This window comes from Caretta caretta, chromosome 1 (genome assembly GCF_965140235.1).
Source record: "Caretta caretta isolate rCarCar2 chromosome 1, rCarCar1.hap1, whole genome shotgun sequence".
Classification (NCBI taxonomy): domain Eukaryota; kingdom Metazoa; phylum Chordata; order Testudines; family Cheloniidae; genus Caretta; species Caretta caretta.
The window spans coordinates 1,586,335-1,608,309 of record NC_134206.1 but is presented as its reverse complement, the minus strand read 5'-3'; the positions used below and the strand labels follow the sequence as shown (position 1 = coordinate 1,608,309).

The 21,975-nt window shown below is 45.8% G+C and overlaps 2 protein-coding genes across 2 annotated transcripts; both read right to left on the bottom strand.

Moving 5' to 3' along the window:
• Positions 1 to 2,724: 2,724 nt before the first annotated feature.
• LOC125643051 (olfactory receptor 52E8-like) lies at positions 2,725 to 8,052 on the bottom strand. Its single transcript, XM_048865244.2, has 2 exons — positions 7,988 to 8,052; positions 2,725 to 3,796 (listed from the first exon to the last, which is right to left on the bottom strand). Exon 2 carries the CDS (start codon positions 3,721 to 3,723, stop codon positions 2,725 to 2,727), a length of 999 nt encoding a protein of 332 aa, XP_048721201.1. The 5' UTR covers positions 3,724 to 3,796; positions 7,988 to 8,052.
• Positions 8,053 to 19,703: 11,651 nt separating this feature from the next.
• On the bottom strand, positions 19,704 to 20,465 carry LOC125643323 (putative olfactory receptor 52L2). The gene has a single exon (XM_048865777.2). The coding sequence runs from the start codon at positions 20,463 to 20,465 to the stop codon at positions 19,704 to 19,706; it is 762 nt and encodes a 253-aa protein (XP_048721734.2).
• Positions 20,466 to 21,975: the final 1,510 nt, after the last annotated feature.

The window sequence follows — 21,975 nt, the reverse complement described above, 5'->3', positions numbered from 1 at the left end:
GTGTGTATGTATTTGCACCCCCAGAATATCCCATAGACCAGTCGCTTAGCACCCTCACGTGGAATGTCGGAGACCCAGATTCAAATCCCTAATCCACTAAAGGTTTTTTTGTACTAAATTGTACAGCTCCAGCCGGAGGCACTGAGGGCCCCACCTGAAATTCTCATTTCCTACTGCTCAGGGTGCTCACGTGGGGTGTGGGAGACCTGTCTTCAAGTCCCTACTCCAAATACGGAAGAGCAAAGATTTTGATCTGGGTCTCCTACGTCTCTCGGGTCACCCACAAGAAAACTCTGACCTGTTCTAGGCATCTCGCTCTCGGAGAGGTCTCACAGCTGACAGTCCCATGTAGAAATAGCCTCCTCTCATGTGATGGAGTCACACATCAGTGGGAATTAGGTACTTAAGGATCTTAGTGAACCATGAGAAAAAATCCACTGGATGATGATTCCCCGTGGACATCGCCTTGCTGAGATCTATCAGTTAGCCAGTTCTCACTCCATCTAATGAGTGCTCTAATGACACTGTCTAGTGCTAGTCTATTAATCTGAATGTCATGTGGAATGAGGTCAAACAACTGGCAATGGTCTAAATGTGGACAAATTAGAAAGAGTCCAGCGGAGGGCAACAAAAATGATTAGGGGGCTGGGGCACATGCCTTATGAAGAGAGGCTGAAGAAACTGGGATTATTTAGTTTGCAGAAGAGAAGAGTAGGGGGTAGATTTGATAGCAGCCTTCAGTTACCTGAAGGGGGGTTCCAAAGAGGATGGAGTTAAAGGAGGAAGTTCTGTGTGCACGTGCCTAATTCTGCTCAGCCGAATTACTGAGTGGAACTAATGTTCCATACTTTTCAGATGGTATCAACAGCTGGTTGGTTTTTTCATGCTCTCTCCAGGGGGTGGGACAAAAGAGCTTGCGGGCACCACACAGGAAGGAATTCCCAAGCGCGCTTTCCTGGGTTCTCAGGAAGGTTTTTGCATTTGGGTGGTGGCAGTGATAACAGACCAAGGCCAGGGAATCTGTAACCTTGGGGAGTTTTAAGGCAAGCCTTTAGTGGGAAGTATTTTTAAGGTCTTTTGCAGGCCCCCACCTCCTGCACTCGAAATGTCAGAGCGGGCAAACAGCCTTGACAACTGGCAATCAAGATGGGATTTTTTTTTCTCAAAGATCAGCTCTAGTTCAAATGGGAATTAATGAAGGGCAACCCTATGGCTGTGGGATGCAGGAGGTCAGAACAGGGTCCCTCAAAGCCATGTAATCTACATATCTTGCCACACCCTGATTGCCACATTTCAGGTCTGGGCAGGTTGAAAGGAATACAAGAAATTCAGTGCTCATCGATGATTGCTACTCAATGCCACTGGTAGCAAATGAACCAGATTTCCTGTGATTCTTTGTGCACCCCTACTGCTAAGGAGAAGGGGCCCAGGCTGAGCGGGGAGTGGAGCAGTGCCAACCGGAGCCAGAGGGGCCGGGGAGCAGCCCAGGGAGGAGAGAGCTGTGTAATCAGGAAAGCCAAAGGAAATTGGAGTTGCAGCTGGCAAGGGATGTGAAGAGTAACAAGAAGGGTTTCTAAAGGTATGTTAGCAACAAGAAGGTGGTCAGGGAAAGCGTGGGACCCTTACTGAATGGGGGAGGCAACCTAGGGAAAAGGCTGAAGTCCTCAATGCTTTTTTTCCTTCGTTCTTCCAAGACAAGGTCAGCCCCCAGACTGCTGCCCTCTACAACACAGTATGGGGAGGAGGTGAGCAGCCCTCCATGGTGAAAGAACTAGTTGACGACTATTTAGAAAAGCTGGATATGCACATGGGGCTGGATGCAATACATCCAAGGGTGCTGAGGGAGTTGCAGAGCCATTGGCCATTATCTTTCAAAATTTGTGGTGATCGGGACAGGTTGAGGACAATTGGAAAAAGGCAATATAGTGCCCATCTTTTAAAAAGTGAAGGAGAAACTGGCGAACTACAGACCAGGCAGCCTCACCTGAAAAAAAAACATGGGGCAGGTCCTCAAGGAATCTATTTTGAAGCACTTGGAGGAGGGGGAAGTTAATCAGGAACAGTCAATATGGATTCACAAAAGGCAAGTCATGCCTCACCAACCTCATAGCCTTCTATGATGAGATAACTGGAGCTGCCGATATGGGGAAAGTGGTCCTTAAGTGTCCTTAAGTGACTTGCCACAAGATGTCAAACATGTTTATATGAGAGATTAGTAGATTTATTATTACTTTAATTTTCTTTCTTTTATGTAGGAATTAGAAACACTGCTCCTGTCAGCTAATTGCCAAGTTATCTGCCAAAACCCTAGAATTTTCAACTACCTAAGTACCCCCGGGGATCACAGTTAAAGTTGTCCCCCCCCCACACACACACCAAAATCTGAAATGAAGTCCCTGCAGCAAGATATGGTGAGGTGGAGACAATCCAGCAACTGATGGGGAAGGGGAAGAAGATGAGTGACCCATGGGAAGAGATGGGGCTTTGGGCAGAGCTTCAAAGTCCAGTTACCAGCAATTAGACGTGTGGCCACCCTATGAGTTAATGAGTTGTACACAGACCCATTTCCTAGTTTGTCAGTCTGACACAGAATAGTGTGGTCAGGAAAGGATTGAATGTCACTAGTACTGTACAAACAGTGATTCAGGGAAGGGGGCCCAACACCTTGTCCCCAGCCAGCTCTGCATGGAGCTCGGACTGAGAACAGAGCAGCAGCAGAAAACTTTAGGTCCCTTTATGAGAAAAGAAACGGAATAGCCTGTCCCGGATCTGTCTGGTCCTCACCCCGTAGATGATGGGGTTTAGCATGGGGGGCACCAGGAAGGACACATTGGCCATGAGAACATGGAAATGCAGGGCCATATTGTGGCCAAACCGCTGCGTGAGGAAGGAAAAGAGAGCTGGGATGTAAAAGGCTAAAATGGCACAGAGGTGGGAGCTGCAGGTTCCCAAACTCTTAAGTTGGGTGTCCTTTGTGGGGAGGCTGAAGATGGCCCTGAGGATTTGGATATAGGACACAGTGATAAAAAACACATCGAGACCAGTCACAAAGAATACCACAGAGAGGCCATAGTAACTACTGATGTGGATGTCAGTGCAGGCCAGTTTCACCACAGCCATGTGCTCGCAGTATGCGTGGGGGATGATGTTGGTTCTGCAATATGTCCACCTCCTCGCCAGGAAGGAAGTGGGCAGTACGAGTATGCTGCCACGCAGCACCACGGCCAGGCCGATCTTGGCCACCAGGGGGTTTGTCAGGATGGTGGAATATCTCAGGGGGTCACAGATGGCCACGTAGCGATCAAAAGCCATGGCCACAAGAATCCCAGATGCCATCGTTGAGAAGCAGTGAATAAAGTACATCTGGGTGAGGCAGGCACTGAAATCGATCTCCCTGGAATTGAACCAGAAGATGCTCAGTGTTTTGGGTAGGATGGATGTAGACAGGACCAGGTCGCTGATGGCCAGCATGCAGAGGAAATAATACATGGGCCCATGGAGGCTCGGCTCCATCTTCACAATGAATAGGATGGTGAAATTCCCCAAGATGGCTATGATGTACATGGTGCAGAAGGGGATGGAGATCCAGACATGGGCTGCCTCCAGGCCAGGAATGCCCAGCAGGATGAAGGTGGAGGGGTTGGTGAAGTCGGTTGTATTGGAATCTGACATGGAGTAGGGGAGAAGGTGTCCAACTCTGAGGCAGAACGGTGTCTCCTGCATGTACCATACGTTCCCCTGACTTCCTGTATGCGCTCAAGCTCTAGGGTGATGGTTGCAGGAAATATTCCTGGATGGAGAGACAAAGGTAATATGAGATGTAACATGAACTCCTGGAGGTGTTCTCATGGGTGAAGCAGATTTGTCACTCTTCACACACTGATAAATGGTTATTTCACAACTCAAGGAAATGAATTATGAACAACTGACCCTGTTAATGCATATTCCATATATTGTTGTACTCTATGCATCAATAATTCTTACACACTGTGGTGTGGGTAACATTATTAGGCATCAGCAGGAAATGCAATGAGACCCAGGCTAGTGGGCCTCTGCTGTAGGGATTTTCCCATTCCCACAGTGGCTCAAAATCTGAGAGTGAAAATAATCCAAACCTTTGCCAAGACATGTGCCGGGGGAAACATCCCAACTGCTACAGACCACTGGGGCAAAAAAACCCTGTGTATCATTGATAGCAGCTCCATGGAAACATTTGCTCATTCTCAGCAGTGACTAAAACAATGACAATGTTTAAATGTGAAAGGAATGGGGTGGCGAATAACCTGCACTGGACATGCACTCAGGTTTGGTCCCCAGTCTCTATGAAAAACAGAGCAAATAAAAAGGGGGTTTCCAAGACAAGATATGAGAATGGGGGAGGTTGCCATATGTGGACAGAATGAAAATTCTGGGACTATTTAATTTAGAGAAGAGACAAAGAAGGGAGCATTTGATAGATGAGAGAAAAATAAAGAATGGAAGTGAGTACATTAAAATGGACAAACAGAGAACAGTTCCCAACCAGTAATAGCTGTAGACACTTAGTGCTTTGAAAGGGCTAATTCCCCAAAGCTGCAGCAAATTATCAGCAAAACTGATTGGGAGGAAAAAATATAGACGGGGAAATGAGAATGAAAATTGGTAGCTCTTTAAAAAGTGTTCTTTAGAGAGTTAAAAATCCTCAATTCCACAATCAAAAAGTGCCCAACTTTGGCTAGAAACCCAGTTCAGTGGCAAAGTGAAGGCAGCAAAAACGGGCGGGGGGCGGGGGGGGGGGGGAGCGATATAGAACTAATGGGATAAAGGGAAAATAGATAGCAAGCGATACATATTGGAAGCTATGAAAATTGATAAGAGATGTAAAAAAATTGAGGAAAAATCAAAAGAAATCCTAGAAAAGGTTTAAGCCAAATCCTAGTGGGTGAAAAGAAACGGGTTAAAGTTGAAAAAAGGCAGATGTATTCAAGATATAGTTTAGTTCTGCATCTAGAAAGAACCTTTATGATATACATATATCACATGAGGTGATGAAATATTTTCCAGTCCATTAGCAGTCAAGGAGCGTGTTAAAGAGCGTGCACGGTAGAGCCTTAGACTTCCGAACACCAGAGTTACGAACTGACCAATCAACCACACTTCTCGTTTGGAAGCAGATGCACACAATCAGGCAAGAGTAGAGCCCCCCAATAGAAAAAAGGTAAATACAGGACAGTTCTGTGTTAACTGTAAAGCATAGAAAAGAAGGGAAAGTTTAAAAAAAAGATTTGACAAGGCTAGGAGACAATGGAAATGCTGGTATGGGATTAGTTAACAAAAACGTTTAGGAATATAATTAATGTCAGACAATAACAGGGTTTGTGGAAAACCAGTCTTGTCAAATAAACCCAATCTCGTCCTTCCATGAGAGTATGTTTAGCTGATCAAGGAAACTGCACAGATGCAAGAGGCTGATTTCTCTGAGGTATTTAATTATGTAAGGGAAAACATTCAGATAAAAATGAACACACTACAGTACCAGTGAAGCACATATAAAATGGATTAAAAGATGGCAGATCTCAGAAAGCAGTTGCCAGTGGGCCATTGTCACCAAATGGGGCTGTTTCTAGTGGGGTTCTGTGGGGATCAGTTCTACGCCTGATGCGATTGAATATTTTGATCAGTGATCTGGAAGCAAATAGACAATCACTGCAGAAAAAAATTGGGTACAACGGAAAGATTGGCCGAGCAGTTACAATAAGGCAGCCAGGGCAGCCACACCGATTGATCTGGAGCATCGCAATACAGTCAAAAGACAAGTTATCATCTCGGAACAGAAATGCAGGCCCAACCCCCAGACTACGGGACAGTATCATGGAACACAGGGGCCCTGAAAAGGATTTTGGGGTCACTGCGGACAACCAACACATCATGAGCTCTCCGTGCAATGCTGTGGCGAAAGGGCTGTTGTGATCCTTGGATGCATAAACAGGAGAGTGGAGAGTTGGAGCAGGGGAAGCATTTTAGCTCTGCAAACGGTATTGGTGAAAAACAACTGCGTCCAATTCTGGGGTCCACATTTTAAAAAGGATGTTGAAAAATTGGGAGAGAGTGCAAAGAAGAGCCACAAAAATGCTTTGAGGCTGGAGAAAATGCCTGACAGTGAGAGACTTAAAGAGCTACAGCTACTTACGTTATCAAAAAGACAATCAAGTGAGACGTTTAAGAGGCGAACGCTGTGCGGTATAACAGGCTTTTGAATCCAGCGGAGAAAGGCAGAGCAAGATCCAGTGCCTGGAAGCTGAAGCCAGACAAATTCCAAGGGCAAATGGTTAGCACTGAGGGTTATAATAAGAGAATAAACACTGAGCGTGATTAACCATTGGAACAATCTGTGGAGGGAAGTGGTGGATTCCCAGACTCTACATGTCAGATAAAGACTCAATACTTTTCTGGAAGATCTGCTTGAGGGCTTGTCCACACTTAAAAGTGTACAGCTACCGTAGCGCTTCAGTTTAGCGCTTCTCCCGGCTGCGCAGGTAATCCACCTCCCTGAGAGGGGGTAGCTAGGTTGATTGAAGAACTTTATGTTGACCTCATGCTGTCTACACGGAGGTTAGGTTGCTCTAGGTACATCTTTCAGGGCTGTGGATTTTTTTCTTATTGCAGAAAACCCACAGAAATGTAGTTTTCGGTTTCATTAACAGAGGCGTAACATGCAAGTCATGGGAGGGGATGGTATTCTTCTACTCGGTGCTGGTCAGGCCTCAGCTGGAGTTTTGTGTTTAGTTCCGGGCAGCAGTGTATAGAAAGGATGTAGACAAACTGGAAAAAGATCCAGAGGCGAGAGACAAAGCTGATCCAAGGTATGGAATACCAAGCATACGAAAAAAAGGCTGAAGGAACTGGGTGTTTTTAGTATGGAAAGAGGAGATTAAAGGGGGACATGATAGCCATCTTTGAATACTTGAAAGGGTGCCATAAAAGAGATGGAGAAATGTTCCCTCTTGTCACATAGCGCAAGACAAGAGGCAATGGGTTCAAACTACAGCACAGCAGCGTTAGATGAAATCTCAGGAAAAACTTCCAAAGAGTGAGAACAGGAGGGCAATGGAACGGACGCCTCAGGAGGACATGGAGGCTCCTTTGCTGGAGGTTTTCCAAAGGAGGCTGGACCGTCATCTGTCCTGGATGCAACAAATCCTACATCTTGGCAGGCAGTTAGACTAGCTGACCCTTGTGGTGCCTTCTCACTCTGTGGCTCTGTGATTCATGATGTAAAGTCCTACTGTAGATGAGGGCTTTGTGAAACACAAGTTTTGGAGCCCAATACAGGGGTAACTAGGTGAAATTTAATGGCCTGTGTTATACAGGAGTCAGACTGGATGATCAAATGGGCCCTTCTGGCCTTGAACCCTATGAATCGATTGATAAAGAAACTAGATCAAGCATTTACGTTTACTCTGTCTCATAACACATGCAAAGGGAACATTCAATTACACTGATAGTCTGAACATATCATACTGATAAAAGAAAATTGTTTACATAATACCTATTTGGCCTGTGGAACTCCTTGCCACCGACATTATTGGAGCAAAGCGTTTAGCTGAATGGGATTCACAGGTGGATTGGCCATTGAAAGTGGTGCTGGTGGCATGACCTGTAGTTAAGGGGACTGACACCTTCCATTAGAAGACCTCATTTTGAGTTGCATATGAGTTTGCCAAACTCTAAGCAATTTGACTGAAATTTACCACACTGGACATCTGCTTATGATGGAATATATATAAAGTTTCAGGCATAACAGTTCGACAAATTCTTGAATGAAGCTAGGAGAGAAGATGTCTTGCTGATGCTGACAAATTCTTATAATTGCCTCAGTGAGGAGCAGACCAAAGTCAGGTAACAGCCCCCCTGTTAACAGCCAGATCCCTGGGTTTGTCGAGAAGGTGAGCTCCTCATCAAAGGATGTGTACCTGTGAATCCTGAGAAGGAAGTGTCCTCCCTGGGAATCCCCCTCAGGTAGCCGTGTCCCACACCTCTCTCACCCCAGCATCTGCAGGAGCATCCTAAGCCGAGAGCCAACACACGGGCATGCACTGTTTATAATATAGCTCTGTGCAATCCCACAGGGTTTTGCTCAGCATCTAGCAGAGAAGCAGCATCTGGATGTAAACAGGCTGGAGACAAGCCTTTCTGCAATTCTGGGCTATTTATCCAGCTTTAGGAACAAACAGTAATTAAGGGAACTTCCCAAAGGGAGATGAGAACTCCTGGGCTCTGTCCTCAGAGACAAACTGGCTGCACTTTTTATTTGGGTATATTAAAAATGTATAGTTAATTAGGAAAAAACAGGGGCTAATGCCTAGATCTGATAGCCTGTAGATATATAGGAGGGATGGATAGATAGTAGACAGACAGATCTGGAGAATGATGACTGAGGGGAGACACAAACACTTTCTGGAGGCACACTGGACTGTCTAAGGCATCAGAGACCAGTAATTCTCATCAGTAACTATCATCATGTTGTGCAGCACCTTTCACTGAAGGATTTTGAAAACACCTAGGAAAGGAAAGTGACTATGAACGTATCCCCATTATACAGATAAGTAAACTGAGGCACAGGGCGACATGAATTGTCCAATGTGACACAGAGATTGAGTGTCAGAATGAGAGACAGATCCCAGGAGATCTGACTGCCCTGCCTTAACCATGGTCCTTCCATCTCGCCAAGAGGGAAATGGACGCCCGCTCTGGCAGGGATGGTTCATTGGGCGGTATGCAGAGGCAAGCCAGGAAGAGGGAGCCTGAGCCTTCACCATCCTCTGAAGGTGAATCTGAGGTTTTCAGAACAAGCTGCAGTTTGTGAGCTCCTGTGAGGTGTGAACTCCAGGACGCCACTTCTGCTCCCACTCAGAAACCTGCCAACCCATCACAGTCAGGGGGTCAATTCAGGGGAACAGACTCAATAAAAGCAACACCAACAGAATACTCCTGTGGATAGAGTGCAGCCAGGGGGCTTGACCTGGGGACAGAGGCCTCGCCCTCCCCCCACAGCTGCCCTGGAACAAGGGGGACCCTGTAGGCAGGATAGAGCCTGGATTAGTGTTTGCAATGGATTTATTCTCTCCCTCTCGGTTCATTTCCTCCCAGGCTCTGCCAGGTGGCATTGAAATCTAATGTTCCAGTCTGAGTCAGACTTTCCGGGGGTGCTTCGGCTGGAGGGTTCTTGGATTGCCACAGCTGAGCTCTCTGCCGGCTCATCTGGCTGATCGGGTGTACTTCTCCAGTACAGAGTACCTGGGTTTTTAAGCACTGGAATGAGACTGAATGAATTCTCCTGACCAAGCTGAAAGGGGGCACCATGTCCACCTGTATTAAAGTTTCTAACACTCTGTAGTCTGGCCAGCACGGTTTGACTTTCGTCTCTAGTTAAGGCAAAGGAGAGGGGATAGGCACTGATTTACCTGGTTTATTGTGTTGATTATTTATTATCATTATTTGTGTTGTGGAAGCCTCCAGAGGCCCAGCTCCAGTTCAGGGCCCCTTGTGCTGGGCCCTTCGCAAACACAGAAGGAGAAAGAGCCACTGCCCCAAGGATCTTATAAATGAAATTCAGACAAGACACAGCTCACGTGGGATGTAGGAGACCTGTCTTTAAGTCCCTACTCCAAATACGGTAGAGCAAAGATTTTGGATCTGGGTCTCCTACATCTCTCGGGTCACCCACAAGAAAACCTTGACCTGTTCTAGGTATCTTGCTCTAGGAGAGGGCTCACTGCTGACAGTCCCATGTAGAAAAAAACTCCTCTCATCAGCCGGACTCCTGGAGTCACACATCAGTGGGAGTCAGGTACTTAAGGACCTTAGTGAACCATAAGAAAAAAAAAAACACTGGATAATGATTCCCCGTGGACATCGCCTTGCAGAGATCTATCAGTTAGCCAGTTCTCACTCCTTCTAATGAGTGTTCTAATGACACTTTCTAGTGCTTGTCTGTTAATCTGAAAGTCATGTTGAACTAGGTGAAACAACTTGCAATGGTCTAAATTTTGGACTAGATGACCTTCAGGGGTCCCTTCCAACCCTGATATTCTATGAAATGTGGATAAATTAGAGAGAGGCCAGTGGAGGTCAATGAAAATGGTTAGGGGCTGGGGCATATGCCTTATGAAGAGAGGCTGAAGAAACTGGGATTATTTAGTTTGCAGAAGAGAAGAATCATAGAATCATAGAATCCTAGAATATCAGGGTTGGAAGGGACCCCTGAAGGTCATCTAATCCAACCCCCTGCCCGAAGCAGGACCTGAGGTCCAGAGTCCCTCTAAGTCCACTTCATATGGGCGTAGCTTTTCCAGAGCGTAGACAATGGCGTAACATTCTTTTTCAGGTTTCAGAGGAACAGCCGTGTTAGTCTGTATTCGCAAAAAGAAAAGGAGTACTTGTGGCACCTTAGAGACTAACCAATTTATTTGAGCATGAGCTTTCGTGAGCCACAGCTCACTTCATCTGATGAAGTGAGCTGTGGCTCACGAAAGCTCATTCTTTTTCAGTGACTGACCAGTAGCTTTCCCTCTCAGACACTTTTTGCTGAATCATAGAATCATAGAATATCAGGGTTGGAAGGGACCCCAGAAGGTCATCTAGTCCAACCCCCTGCTCAAAGCAGGACCAATTCCCAGTTAAATCATCCCAGCCAGGGCTTTGTCAAGCCTGACCTTAAAAACCTCTAAGGAAGGAGATTCTACCACCTCCCTAGGTAACGCATTCCAGTGTTTCACCACCCTCTTAGTGAAAAAGTTTTTCCTAATATCCAATCTAAACCTCCCCCACTGCAACTTGAGACCATTACTCCTCGTTCTGTCATCTGCTACCATTGAGAACAGTCTAGAGCCATCCTCTTTGGAACCCCCTTTCAGGTAGTTGAAAGCAGCTATCAAATCCCCCCTCATTCTTCTCTTCTGCAGGCTAAACAATCCCAGCTCCCTCAGCCTCTCCTCATAACTCATGTGTTCCAGTCCCCTAATCATTTTTGTTGCCCTTCGCTGGACTCTCTCCAATTTATCCACATCCTTCTTGAAGTGTGGGGCCCAAAACTGGACACAGTACTCCAGATGAGGCCTCACCAATGTCGAATAGAGGGGAACGATCACGTCCCCCGATCTGCTGGCAGTGCCCCTACTTATACAGCCCAAAATGCCATTGGCCTTCTTGGCAACAAGGGCACACTGCTGACTCATATCCAGCTTCTCGTCCACTGTCACCCCTAGGTCTTTTTCCGCAGAACTGCTGCCTAGTCATTCGGTCCCTAGTCTGTAGCTGTGCATTGGATTCTTCCATCCTAAGTGCAGGACCCTGCACTTATCCTTATTGAACCTCATAAGATTTCTTTTGGCCCAATCCTCCAATTTGTCTAGGTCCTTCTGTATCCTATCCCTGCCCTCCAGCGTATCTACCACTCCTCCCAGTTTAGTATCATCCGCAAATTTGCTGAGAGTGCAATCCACACCATCCTCCAGATCATTTATGAAGATATTGAACAAAACCGGCCCCAGGACCGACCCTTGGGGCACTCCACTTGATACCGGCTGCCAACTAGACATGGAGCCATTGATCACTACCCCTTCAGCCCGACAATCTAGCCAGCTTTCTACCCACCTTGTAGTGTATTCATCCAGCCCATACTTCCTTAACTTGCTGACAAGAATACTGTGGGAGACCGTGTCAAAAGCTTTGCTAAAGTCAAGAAACAATACATCCACTGCTTTCCCTTCATCCACAGAACCAGTAATCTCATCATAAAAGGTGATTAGATTAGTCAGGCATGACCTTCCCTTGTTGAATCCATGTTGGCTGTTCCTGATCACTTTCCTCTCATGTAAGTGCATCAGGATTGATTCTTTGAGGACCTGCTCCATGATTTTTCCAGGGACTGAGGTGAGGCTGACTGGCCTGTAGTTCCCAGGATCCTCCTTCTTCCCTTTTTTAAAGATTGGCACTACATTAGCCTTTTTCCAGTCATAGAATCATAGAATCATAGAATATGAGGGTTGGAAGGGACCCCAGAAGGTCATCTAGTCCAACCCCCTGCTCAAAGCAGGACCAATTCCCAGTTAAATCATCCCAGCCAGGGCTTTATCAAGCCTGACCTTAAAAACCTCTAAGGAAGGAGATTCTACCACCTCCCTAGGTAACGCATTCCAGTGTTTCACCACCCTCTTAGTGAAAAAGTTTTTTCCTAATATCCAATCTAAACCTCCCCCACTGCAGCTTGAGTCATCCGGGACTTCCCCGGTTCGCCACGAGTTTTCAAAGATAATGGCCAATGGCTCTGCAATCACAGCCGCCAATTCCTTTAGCACTCTCGGATGCAACTCGTCCGGCCCCATGGACTTGTGCACGTCCAGCTTTTCTAAATAGTCCCTAACCACCTCTATCTCCACAGAGGGCTGGCCATCTCTTCCCCATTTTGTGATGCCCAGCGCAGCAGTCTGGGAGCTGACCTTGTTAGTGAAGACAGAGGCAAAAAAAGCATTGAGTACATTAGCTTTTTCCACATCCTCTCTCACTAGGTTGCCTCCCTCATTCAGTAAGGGGCCCACACTTTCCTTGGCTTTCTTCTTGTTGCCAACATACCTGAAGAAACCCTTCTTGTTACTCTTGACATCTCTTGCTAGCTGCAACTCCAGGTGCGATTTGGCCCTCCTGATATCATTCCTACATGCCCGAGCAATATTTTTATACTCTTCCCTGGTCATATGTCCAACCTTCCACTTCTTGTAAGCTTCTTTTTTATGTTTAAGATCCGCTAGGATTTCACCATTAAGCCAAGCTGGTCGCCTGCCATATTTACTATTCTTTCGACTCATCGGGATGGTTTGTCCCTGTAACCTCAACAGGGATTCCTTGAAATACAGCCAGCTCTCCTGGACTCCTTTCCCCTTCAAGTTAGTCCCCCAGGGGATCCTGGCCATCCGTTCCCTGAGGGAGTCGAAGTCTGCTTTCCTGAAGTCCAGGGTCCGTATCCTGCTGCTTACCTTTCTTCCCTGCATCAGGATCCTGAACTCAACCAACTCATGGTCACTGCCTCCCAGATTCCCATCCACTTTTGCTTCCCCCACTAATTCTACCCGGTTTGTAAGCAGCAGGTCAAGAAAAGCGCCCCCCCAGTTGGCTCCTCTAGCACTTGTGCCAGGAAATTGTCCCCTAAGCTTTCCAAAAACTTCCTGGATTGTCTATGCACCGCTGTATTGCTCTCCCAGCAGATATCAGGAAAATTAAAGTCACCCATGAGAATCAGGGCATGTGATCTAGTAGCTTCCGTGAGCTGCCGGAAGAAAGCCTCATCTACCTCATCCCCCTGGTCCGGTGGTCTATAGCAGACTCCCACCACTACATCACTCTTGTTGCACACACTTCTAAACTTAATCCAGAGACACTCAGGTTTTTCTGCAGTTTCGTACCGGAGCTCTGAGCAGTCATACTGCTCCCTTACATACAGTGCTACTCCCCCACCTTTTCTGCCCTGCCTGTCCTTCCTGAACAGTTTATAACCATCCATGACAGTACTCCAGTCATGTTAGTTATCCCACCAAGTCTCTGTTATTCCAATCACGTCATAGTTCCTTGACATCACCAGGACCTCCAAGAGTAGGGGGTAGATTTGATAGCAACCTTCAGCTACCTGAAGGGGAGTTCCAAAGAGGATGGAGTTAAAGGTAGAAGTTCTGTGTGCATGTGTCTAATTCCGCTCAGCCTAATTACTGAGTGGAACTAATTTTCCATACTTTTCAGCTGGTATCAACAGCTGGTTGTTTTTTTCATGCTCTCTCCAGGGGGTGGGATTAAAGAGCTTGCAAACACCTCACAGGAAGGAATTCCCATGTGTGCTTTCCTGGGTTCTCAGGAAGGTTTTAGCATTTGGGTGGTGGAAGCGATAACAGACCAAGGCCAGGGAATCTGTAACCTTGGGGAGTTTTAAGGCAAGCCTTTAGTGGGAAGTATTTTTAAGGTCTTTTGTAGGCCCCCACCTCCTGCACTCAAAATGTCAGAGTGAGCAAACAGCCTTGACAACTGGCAATCAAGATGGAATGTTTTTTTTTTCTCAAAGATCAGCTCTAGTTCAAATGGGAATTAATGAAGGGCAGCTCTACGGTCTCTGTGATGCAGGAGGTCAGAGCAGGGTCCCTCATAGCCATACCATCTACTAATCTATCTAGAGTTCCCAGCAAGGATAATATTTGTCTGTTCCTCATTCTGGGTCCTTGCCACACCCTGGGTGCCACATTTCGGTCTTGACAGGTGAAAACGAATACAGGAAATTCAGTGCTCAACCATGCTTCCTACTCAATGCCACTGGGAGCAAATGAACCAGACTGCCTGTGATTCTTTGTGCACCCCTACTGCTAAGGAAAGGGAAGCGGCCCAGGCTTAGCTGGGAGTGGAGCACTGCCGACTGTTAGGATATAGATATTCAGGCCTGTCTGTAAAGGCCTAGACTCTAAGAATTTAGGTGTATTCTTATCACTTGGCTAGTGATAGAGGTATAAAAGAAAGAATCAAAACCACTGTCTGCCAGTGTAAGGGCCTTCTCTTACTGTGACAGTTTGTGGCCCTGTGCTTAGGCTCAGGCCTTTGGCTAAGCAGCAGAGGCAGCCATAAGCTGGGAAGCGAACGGTCACATCCTCACATTCCAAACTAGTCACATTGAAAGAAGGTGCTATTGGGCTGTTAGGCACTATCGGGGCAGGATTGTATTCCTATCACCTCCAGAGAAAGGGAAGTGCCTAGAAAATGTAAAAGGAAACTTAGTTTGATAGCATCCTGTCTGGCAAGAACTCACTTATCAATAGCTGGGATGTGAAATCCTCACTTCTGTATTGTTTTGTCATTATAGTTCCCACTTTGCTGTTGTTTGTCTGTATAATCTCTGTCTGGTTCTGTGATTGTTCCTGTCTGCTGTATAATTAATTTTGCTGGGTGTAAACTAATTGAGGTGGTGGGATATAATTGGTAACATAATCATGTTACAATATGTTAGGATTGGTTAGTTCAATTTCAGGAAAATGATTGGTTAAGGTATAGCTAAGAAGAACTCAAGTTTTACTATATAATCTGTAGTCAATGAGGAAGTGACTGGGGTGTGGGTGTGGGTGGGCATGTGGGTGTGTGAGATGGGAACAGGGAATGGGGGTAAGAAAATTGGAATCATGTTTTGCTAAAGGGGGAGATGGGAACAGGGAATGGGGGTAAGAAAATTGGAATCATGTTTTGCTAAAGGGGGAAATGGGAACAGGGAATGGGAGTAAGGAAGTTGGAATCATGTTTGGCTAAGGGTAGGAATGGGAACAGGGACACAGGCGTAAGGCTCTGTGGTGTCAGAGCTGGGAAGGAGGATACTAAGGAAGGAAACTGGAATCATGCTTGCTGGAAGCTCACCCCAATAAACATAGAATTGTTTGCACCTTTGGACTTCGGGTATTGTTGCTCTCTGTTCATGCGAGAAGGACCAGGGAAGTAAGTGGGTGAAGGAATAAGCCCCCTAACACCGACCAGGGCCAGAGGGGCCAGAGGAGCAGCCCAGAGAAGAGAGCTGTGTAATCAGGAAAGCCAAAGGAAAACTGGAGTTGCAGTTAGCAAGGGATGTGAAGGGTAACAAAAAGGGTTTCTAAAGTATGTTAGCAACAAGAAGGTGGTCAGGGAAAGTGTGGGACCTTCACTGAATGGGGGAGGCAACCTAGGGACAGATGATGTGGAAAAAGCTGAAGTCCTCAATGCTTTTTTTCCTTCAGTCTTCGAAGACAAGGTCAGCTCCCAGACTGCTGCCCTGTACAACACAGTATGGGGAGGAAGTGAGCAGCCCTCCATGGTGAAAGAACAGGTTGATGACTATTTAGAAAAGCTGGACATGTACATAGGGCCGGATGCAATACATCCAAGAGTGCTCAGGGAGTTGGCGGATGTTATTGCGGAGCCATTGACCATTATCTTTGAAAGCTTATGGCAACTGGGGCAGATCAAGGAGAATTGGAAAAAAGCAAATGTAGTGCTCATCTTTAAAAAAAGGGAAGAAGGAGAACCTGGGAACTACAGACCGGTCAGCCTCACGGGGGAAAATCATGAGGCAGGTCTTCAAGGAATCTATTGTGCTTGGAGGAGAGGAAGTTAATCAGGAACAGTCAACATGGATTCACAAAAGTCAAGTCCTGACCAACCTAATTGCCTTCTATGATGGGCTCCCCCTAAACCAAAGTGGAGCCAGCCTGCTGGCACTTCACATTAGAAAGGTTGCAGAGCAATTTTAAAACTAAGAGATGGGGAAAGCCGATCGTTGCAGAGGCGCACGTGGGTCGGACAGAGACTTCTCTTAGAGGAGAGTCTATTGAGAGAGATTATCTAGGTTCTAGTCAGGAGGAGGGGGATGGAGGAGGATAAAGTAGGGGCCAGATCAGATGAGAAACATGCACATAAAGAATCTGACACATCAGAAAAGGGCAGACAAATAAAGAGTGACAAGTTTTTAAAGTGCTTGTACACAGATGCTAGAAGTCTAAATAATATGGATGAACTAGAGTGCCACATGTTAAAGGAGGATATTGATATAATCGGCATCACAGAAACCTGGTGGAGTGAGGACAATCAATGGGACACAAACATTCCAGGGTACAAAATATATCAGAAGGACTGAACAGGTCGTGTGGCTAGGGGAAGGGAATGCCCCTATATGTGAAAGAAAATGTAGAATCAAATGAAATAAAAATCTTAAATTAATCCACATGTTCCATAGAATCTCTCTGGATAGTAATTCCAGGCTCTAATAAGAATATAACAGTAGAGATTTATTATCGACCACCTGATCAGGACAGTGGTAGTGACGATGAAATGCTAAGGGAGATTAGAGAGGCTATCAAAATAAAGAACTCAATAATAGTGGGGGATTTCAATTATCCCCATATGGACTGGGTACATGTCACCTCAGGATGAAATGCAGAGACAAAATTTCTCGATACTTTAAACGACTGCTTCTCGGAGCAGCTGGGACAGGAACCCCAAGGGGAGTGGCAACTCTCGATGTAGTTCTGAGTGGAGCCCAGGATCTGGTCCAAGAGCTAACTAGAACAGGACCGCTTGGAAATAGTGACCATAATATAACAACATTTAACACTCCTGTGGTGAGAACACCTCAAAAGCCCAATACTGTGGCATTTAATTTCAGAAAGGGGAACTATTCAAAAATGAGGAGGTTCGTTCAACAGAAATTAAAAGGTACAGTGACTAGAGTAAAATCCCTGCAAACTTCATGGACACTTTTCAAAGACACCACAATAGAGGCTCAACTTAAATGTATACCCCAAATTTAAAAACACAGTAACAGAACTAAAAAAGAGCCACTGTGGCTTAACAACCGTGTAAAAGAGGCAGTGAGAGATAAAAAGGCATCTTTTTAAAAGTGGAAGCCAAATCCTAGTGAGGTAAATAGAAAGGAGCATAAACACTGCCAAATTAAATGTAAAAATGTAATAAGAAAAGCAAAAAGGGAGTTTGAAGAACAGCGAGCCAAAAACTCAAGAGGTAATAACAAAATGTTTTTAAGTCCATCGGAAGCAGGAAGCCTGCTAAACAAGCAGTGGGGCCCCTGGATGATCGAGATACAAAAAGAAAAGGAGTACTTGTGGCACCTTAAAGACTAACCAATTCATTTGAGCATAAGCTTTCGTGAGCTACAGCTCACTTCATCGGATGCATACCATGGAAACTGCAGAAGACATTATTGTTTCATGGTCTCTGTGTATATAATGTCTTCTGCAGTTTCCACAGTATGCATCCGATGAAAATAGTTTCATGGTCTCTGTGTATATAATGTCTTCTGCAGTTTCCACAGTATGCATCCGATGAAGTGAGCTGTAGCTCACGAAAACTTATGCTCAAATAAATTGGTTAGTCTCTAAGGTGCCACAAGTCCTCCTTTTCTTTTTGCAAATACAGACTAACACGGCTGTTAGTCTGAAACGAGATACAAAAGGAGCACTTAAAGATAATAAAGTCATTGCAGAGAAACTAAATGAATTCTTTGCTTCAGTCTTCACAGCTGAGGATGTTAGGGAGATTCCCAAACCTGAGCCATCTTTTATAGGTGACAAATCTGAGGAATTGTCACAGATTGAAGTGTCACTAGAGGAGGTTTTGGAAATAATTGATAATCATAGAATCATAGAATCATAGAATCTCAGGGTTGGAAGGGACCTCAGGAGGTCATCTAGTCCAACCCCCTGCTCAAAAGCAGGACCCATCCCCAATTAAATCATCCCAGCCAGGGCTTTGTCAAGCCTGACCTTAAAAACTTCTAAGGAAGGAGATTCCACCACCTCCCTAGGCAACGCATTCCAGTGTTTCACCACCCTCCTAGTGAAAAAGTGATAAACTTAACAGTAATAAGTCACCAGGACCAGACGGCATTCACCCAAGAGTTCTGAAAGAACTTAAATGTGAAATTGTGGAACTATTAACTATGGTTTGTAACCTGTCCTTTAAATCAGCTTCTGTACCCAATGACTGAAAGATAGCTAATGTAACATCAATATTTAAGAAGGGCTCTAAAGGTGATCCTGGCAATTACAGACTAGTAAGTCTAACGTCAGTACCGGGTAAATTAGTTGAAACAATAGTGAAGAATAAAATGGTCAGACACATAGAAGAACATAAATTGTTGGGCAAAAGTCAACACGGTTTCTGTAAAGGGAGATCATGTCTAATTAATCTGTTAGAGTTCTTTGAGGGAGATCCAGTGGACAAAATGTACTTAGATTTCCAGAAAGCCTTTGACAAGGTCCCTCACCAAAGGCTCTTAAGTAAATTAATTGTCATGAGTTAAGAGGAAAGATCCTTTCATGGATTGAGAACTGGCCAAAAGACAGGGAACAAAGGGTAGGAATAAATGGTAAATTTTCAGAATGGAGAGGGGTAACTAGTGGTGTTCCCCAAGGGTCACTCCTAGGACCAATCCTATTCAACTTATTCAGAAATGATCTGGAGAAAGGGGTAAACAGTGAGGTGGCAAAGTTTGCAGATGATACTAAACTTCTCAAGATAGTTAAGACCAAAGCAGGCCATGAAGGCCTTCAAAAAGATTTCACAAAACTAAGTGATTGGGCAACAACATGGCAAACGAAATGTAATGTGGATAAATGTAAAGTAATGCACATTGGAAAGCATAACCCCAACTATACATACAATATGATGGGGGCTAATTTAGCTAGAACTAATCAGGAAAGAGATCTGGGAATCATTATGGATAGTTCTCTGAAGATGTCTACGCAGCGTGCAGCAGCAGTCAAAAAAGCAAACGGGATGTTAGGAATCATCAAAAGAGGGATAGAGAATAAGACAGAGAATACCTTATTGCTCTTATATAAATCCATGGTACGCCCACATCTTGAATACTGTGTACAGTGTGGCCACCCTATGAGTTAATGAGTTGTACACAGACCCATTTCCCAGTTTGTCAGTCTGACACAGCAGAGCATGGTCAGGAAAGGATTGAATGTCACTTGTAAGGTACAAACAGTGATTCAGAGAAGGGGGCCCAGGACCATGTCCCCAGCCAGCTCTACATGGAGCTCAGACTGAGAGCCAGAGCACCAGCAGAAAATTTTAGGTCCCTTTATGAGAAAAGAGAAGGAGCAGCCTGGCCCGGATCAGTCTGGTCCTCACCCCGTAAATGATGGGGTTTAGCATGGGGGGCACCAGGAGATATATGTTGGCATGAGAACATGGAAATGCAGGGGCACATTGTGGCCAAACCGCTGCGTGAGGAAGGAGAAGAGAGCGGGGATGTAAAAGGCTAAGATGACACAGAGGTGGGAGCTGCAGGTCCCAAAAGTTTTGAGCCGGGCGTCCTTTGTGGGGAGGCTGAAGATGGCTCTGAGGATCTGGGTGTAGGACACAGCAATAAAAAGCACATCCAGACCAGTCACAAAGAATACCACAAAGAGGCCGTAGTATCTACTGATGTGGGTATTGTTGCAGGCCAGCTTCACCACAGCTATATGGTCACAGTATGTGTGGGGGATGATGTTGGTCCTGCAATATGGCCACCGCCTTGCCAGGAGGAGAAAGGGCAGTCTGACTATGCTGCCACACAGCACCAGAGCCAGACCAATCTTGGCCACCACGGGGTTTGTCAGGATGGTGGAATGTCTCAGGGGGTGGCAGATGGCCACGTAGCGATCCAAAGCCATGGCCACGAAGATCCCAGACTCTATCACTGAGAAGCACTGAATGAAGTACACCTGGGTGAGGCAGGCACTGAAATCTATCTCTCTGGAATTCAACCAGAAGATGCTCAGTGTCCTGGGCAGGACAGACGTAGACAGGACCAGGTCGCTGACGGTCAGCATGCAGAGGAAATAGTACATAGGCCCATGGAGGCTCGGCTCCCTCTTCACAATGAATAGGATGGTGAAGTTCCCCAAGATGGCTATCGTGTACATGGTGCAGAAGGGGATGGAGATCTAGATATGGGCCATCTCCAGGCCAGGAATGCCCAGCAGGATGAAGGTGGAGGGGTTGGTGATGTCGGTTGTGTTGGAATGTGACATGGAGTAGGGGAGAAGGTGTCCAACTCTGAGGCAGAACGGTGTCTCCTGCATGTACCATACGTTCCCCTGACTTCCTGTATGTGCTCAAGCTCTAGGGTGATGGTTGCAGGAAATATTCCTGGATGGAGAGACAATGTTAATATGAAATACTACATGAACTACTGGAAGTGTTCTCATAGGTGAAGCAGATTTGTCACTCTTCACACACAGAGAAATGGTGTTTTCGACAATTCAGGGAAATGAATTATGAACAACTGACCCTATTAATGCCTATTCCATATATTGTGGTGCTCCATGCATCAATAATCAATAATCCCTACATGTTGTGGTGTGGATATTAGGCATCAGCTGGAAATGAGACCCAAATGAGACCCAGGCTACAGGGCCTCTGCTGTAGGGATTTTCCCATTCCCCCAGTTGCTCAGAATCTGAGAGAGAAAAAAAATCCAAACCTTTGCCAAGACATGTGCCGGGGGAAACATCCCAACTGCTACACAACACAGGGAAAATAAACCCTGTTAATCGTTGACAGCAGCTCCATGGAAGCACTTGCTTATTCACAGCAGTGGGTAAAAAAAAGACAATGTTCAGATGTCAAAGGAATATAATCATAGAATCATAGAATATTAGTGTTGGAAGGGACCGCAGGAGGTCATCAAATCCAATCCCGTGCTCAAAGCAGGACCAATCCCCAACTAGATTATCCCAGCCAGGGCTTTGTCATGCCTGACCTTAAAAACTTCTAAGGAAGGAGATTCCACCACTTCCCTAGGTAACACATTCCAGTGCTTCACCACTCTCCTAGTGAAAAAGTTTTTCCTAATATCCAACCTAAACCTCCCCCACTGCAACTTGAGACCATTACTCCTCGTTCTGTCATCAGCTACCACTGAGAACAGTCTAGATCCATCCTCTTTGGAACCCCCTTCAGGTAGTTGAAAGCAGCTATCAAATCCCCCCTCATTTTTCTCTTCTGCAGGCTAAACAATCCCAGTTCCCTCAGCCTATCCTGATAAGTCATGTGCTCCAGCCCCCTAATCATTTTTATTACCCTGCGCTGGACTCTTTCTATTTTTTCCATATTCTTCTTGTAGAGTGGGGCCCAAAACTGGACACAGTACTCCAGATGAGCCCTCACCATTGCTGAATAGAGGGGAATGATCATGTCCGTCAATCTGCTGGCAATGCCCCTACTTTATACAGCCCAAAATGCCATTAGCCTTCCTGGAAACAAGGGCACACTGTTGACTCGTATCCAGATTCTCATCCACGGTAACCCTATGGCAGGATTTGTACCTGGTCAACCCCTTTTATTCCGGGGGGGCGAGGTTAACCCCACCTCCCAGCTTCCATGCCGGTTCTACCACCTCCCCGATAGTCAGGGCTGTATGTCCAATGGCCA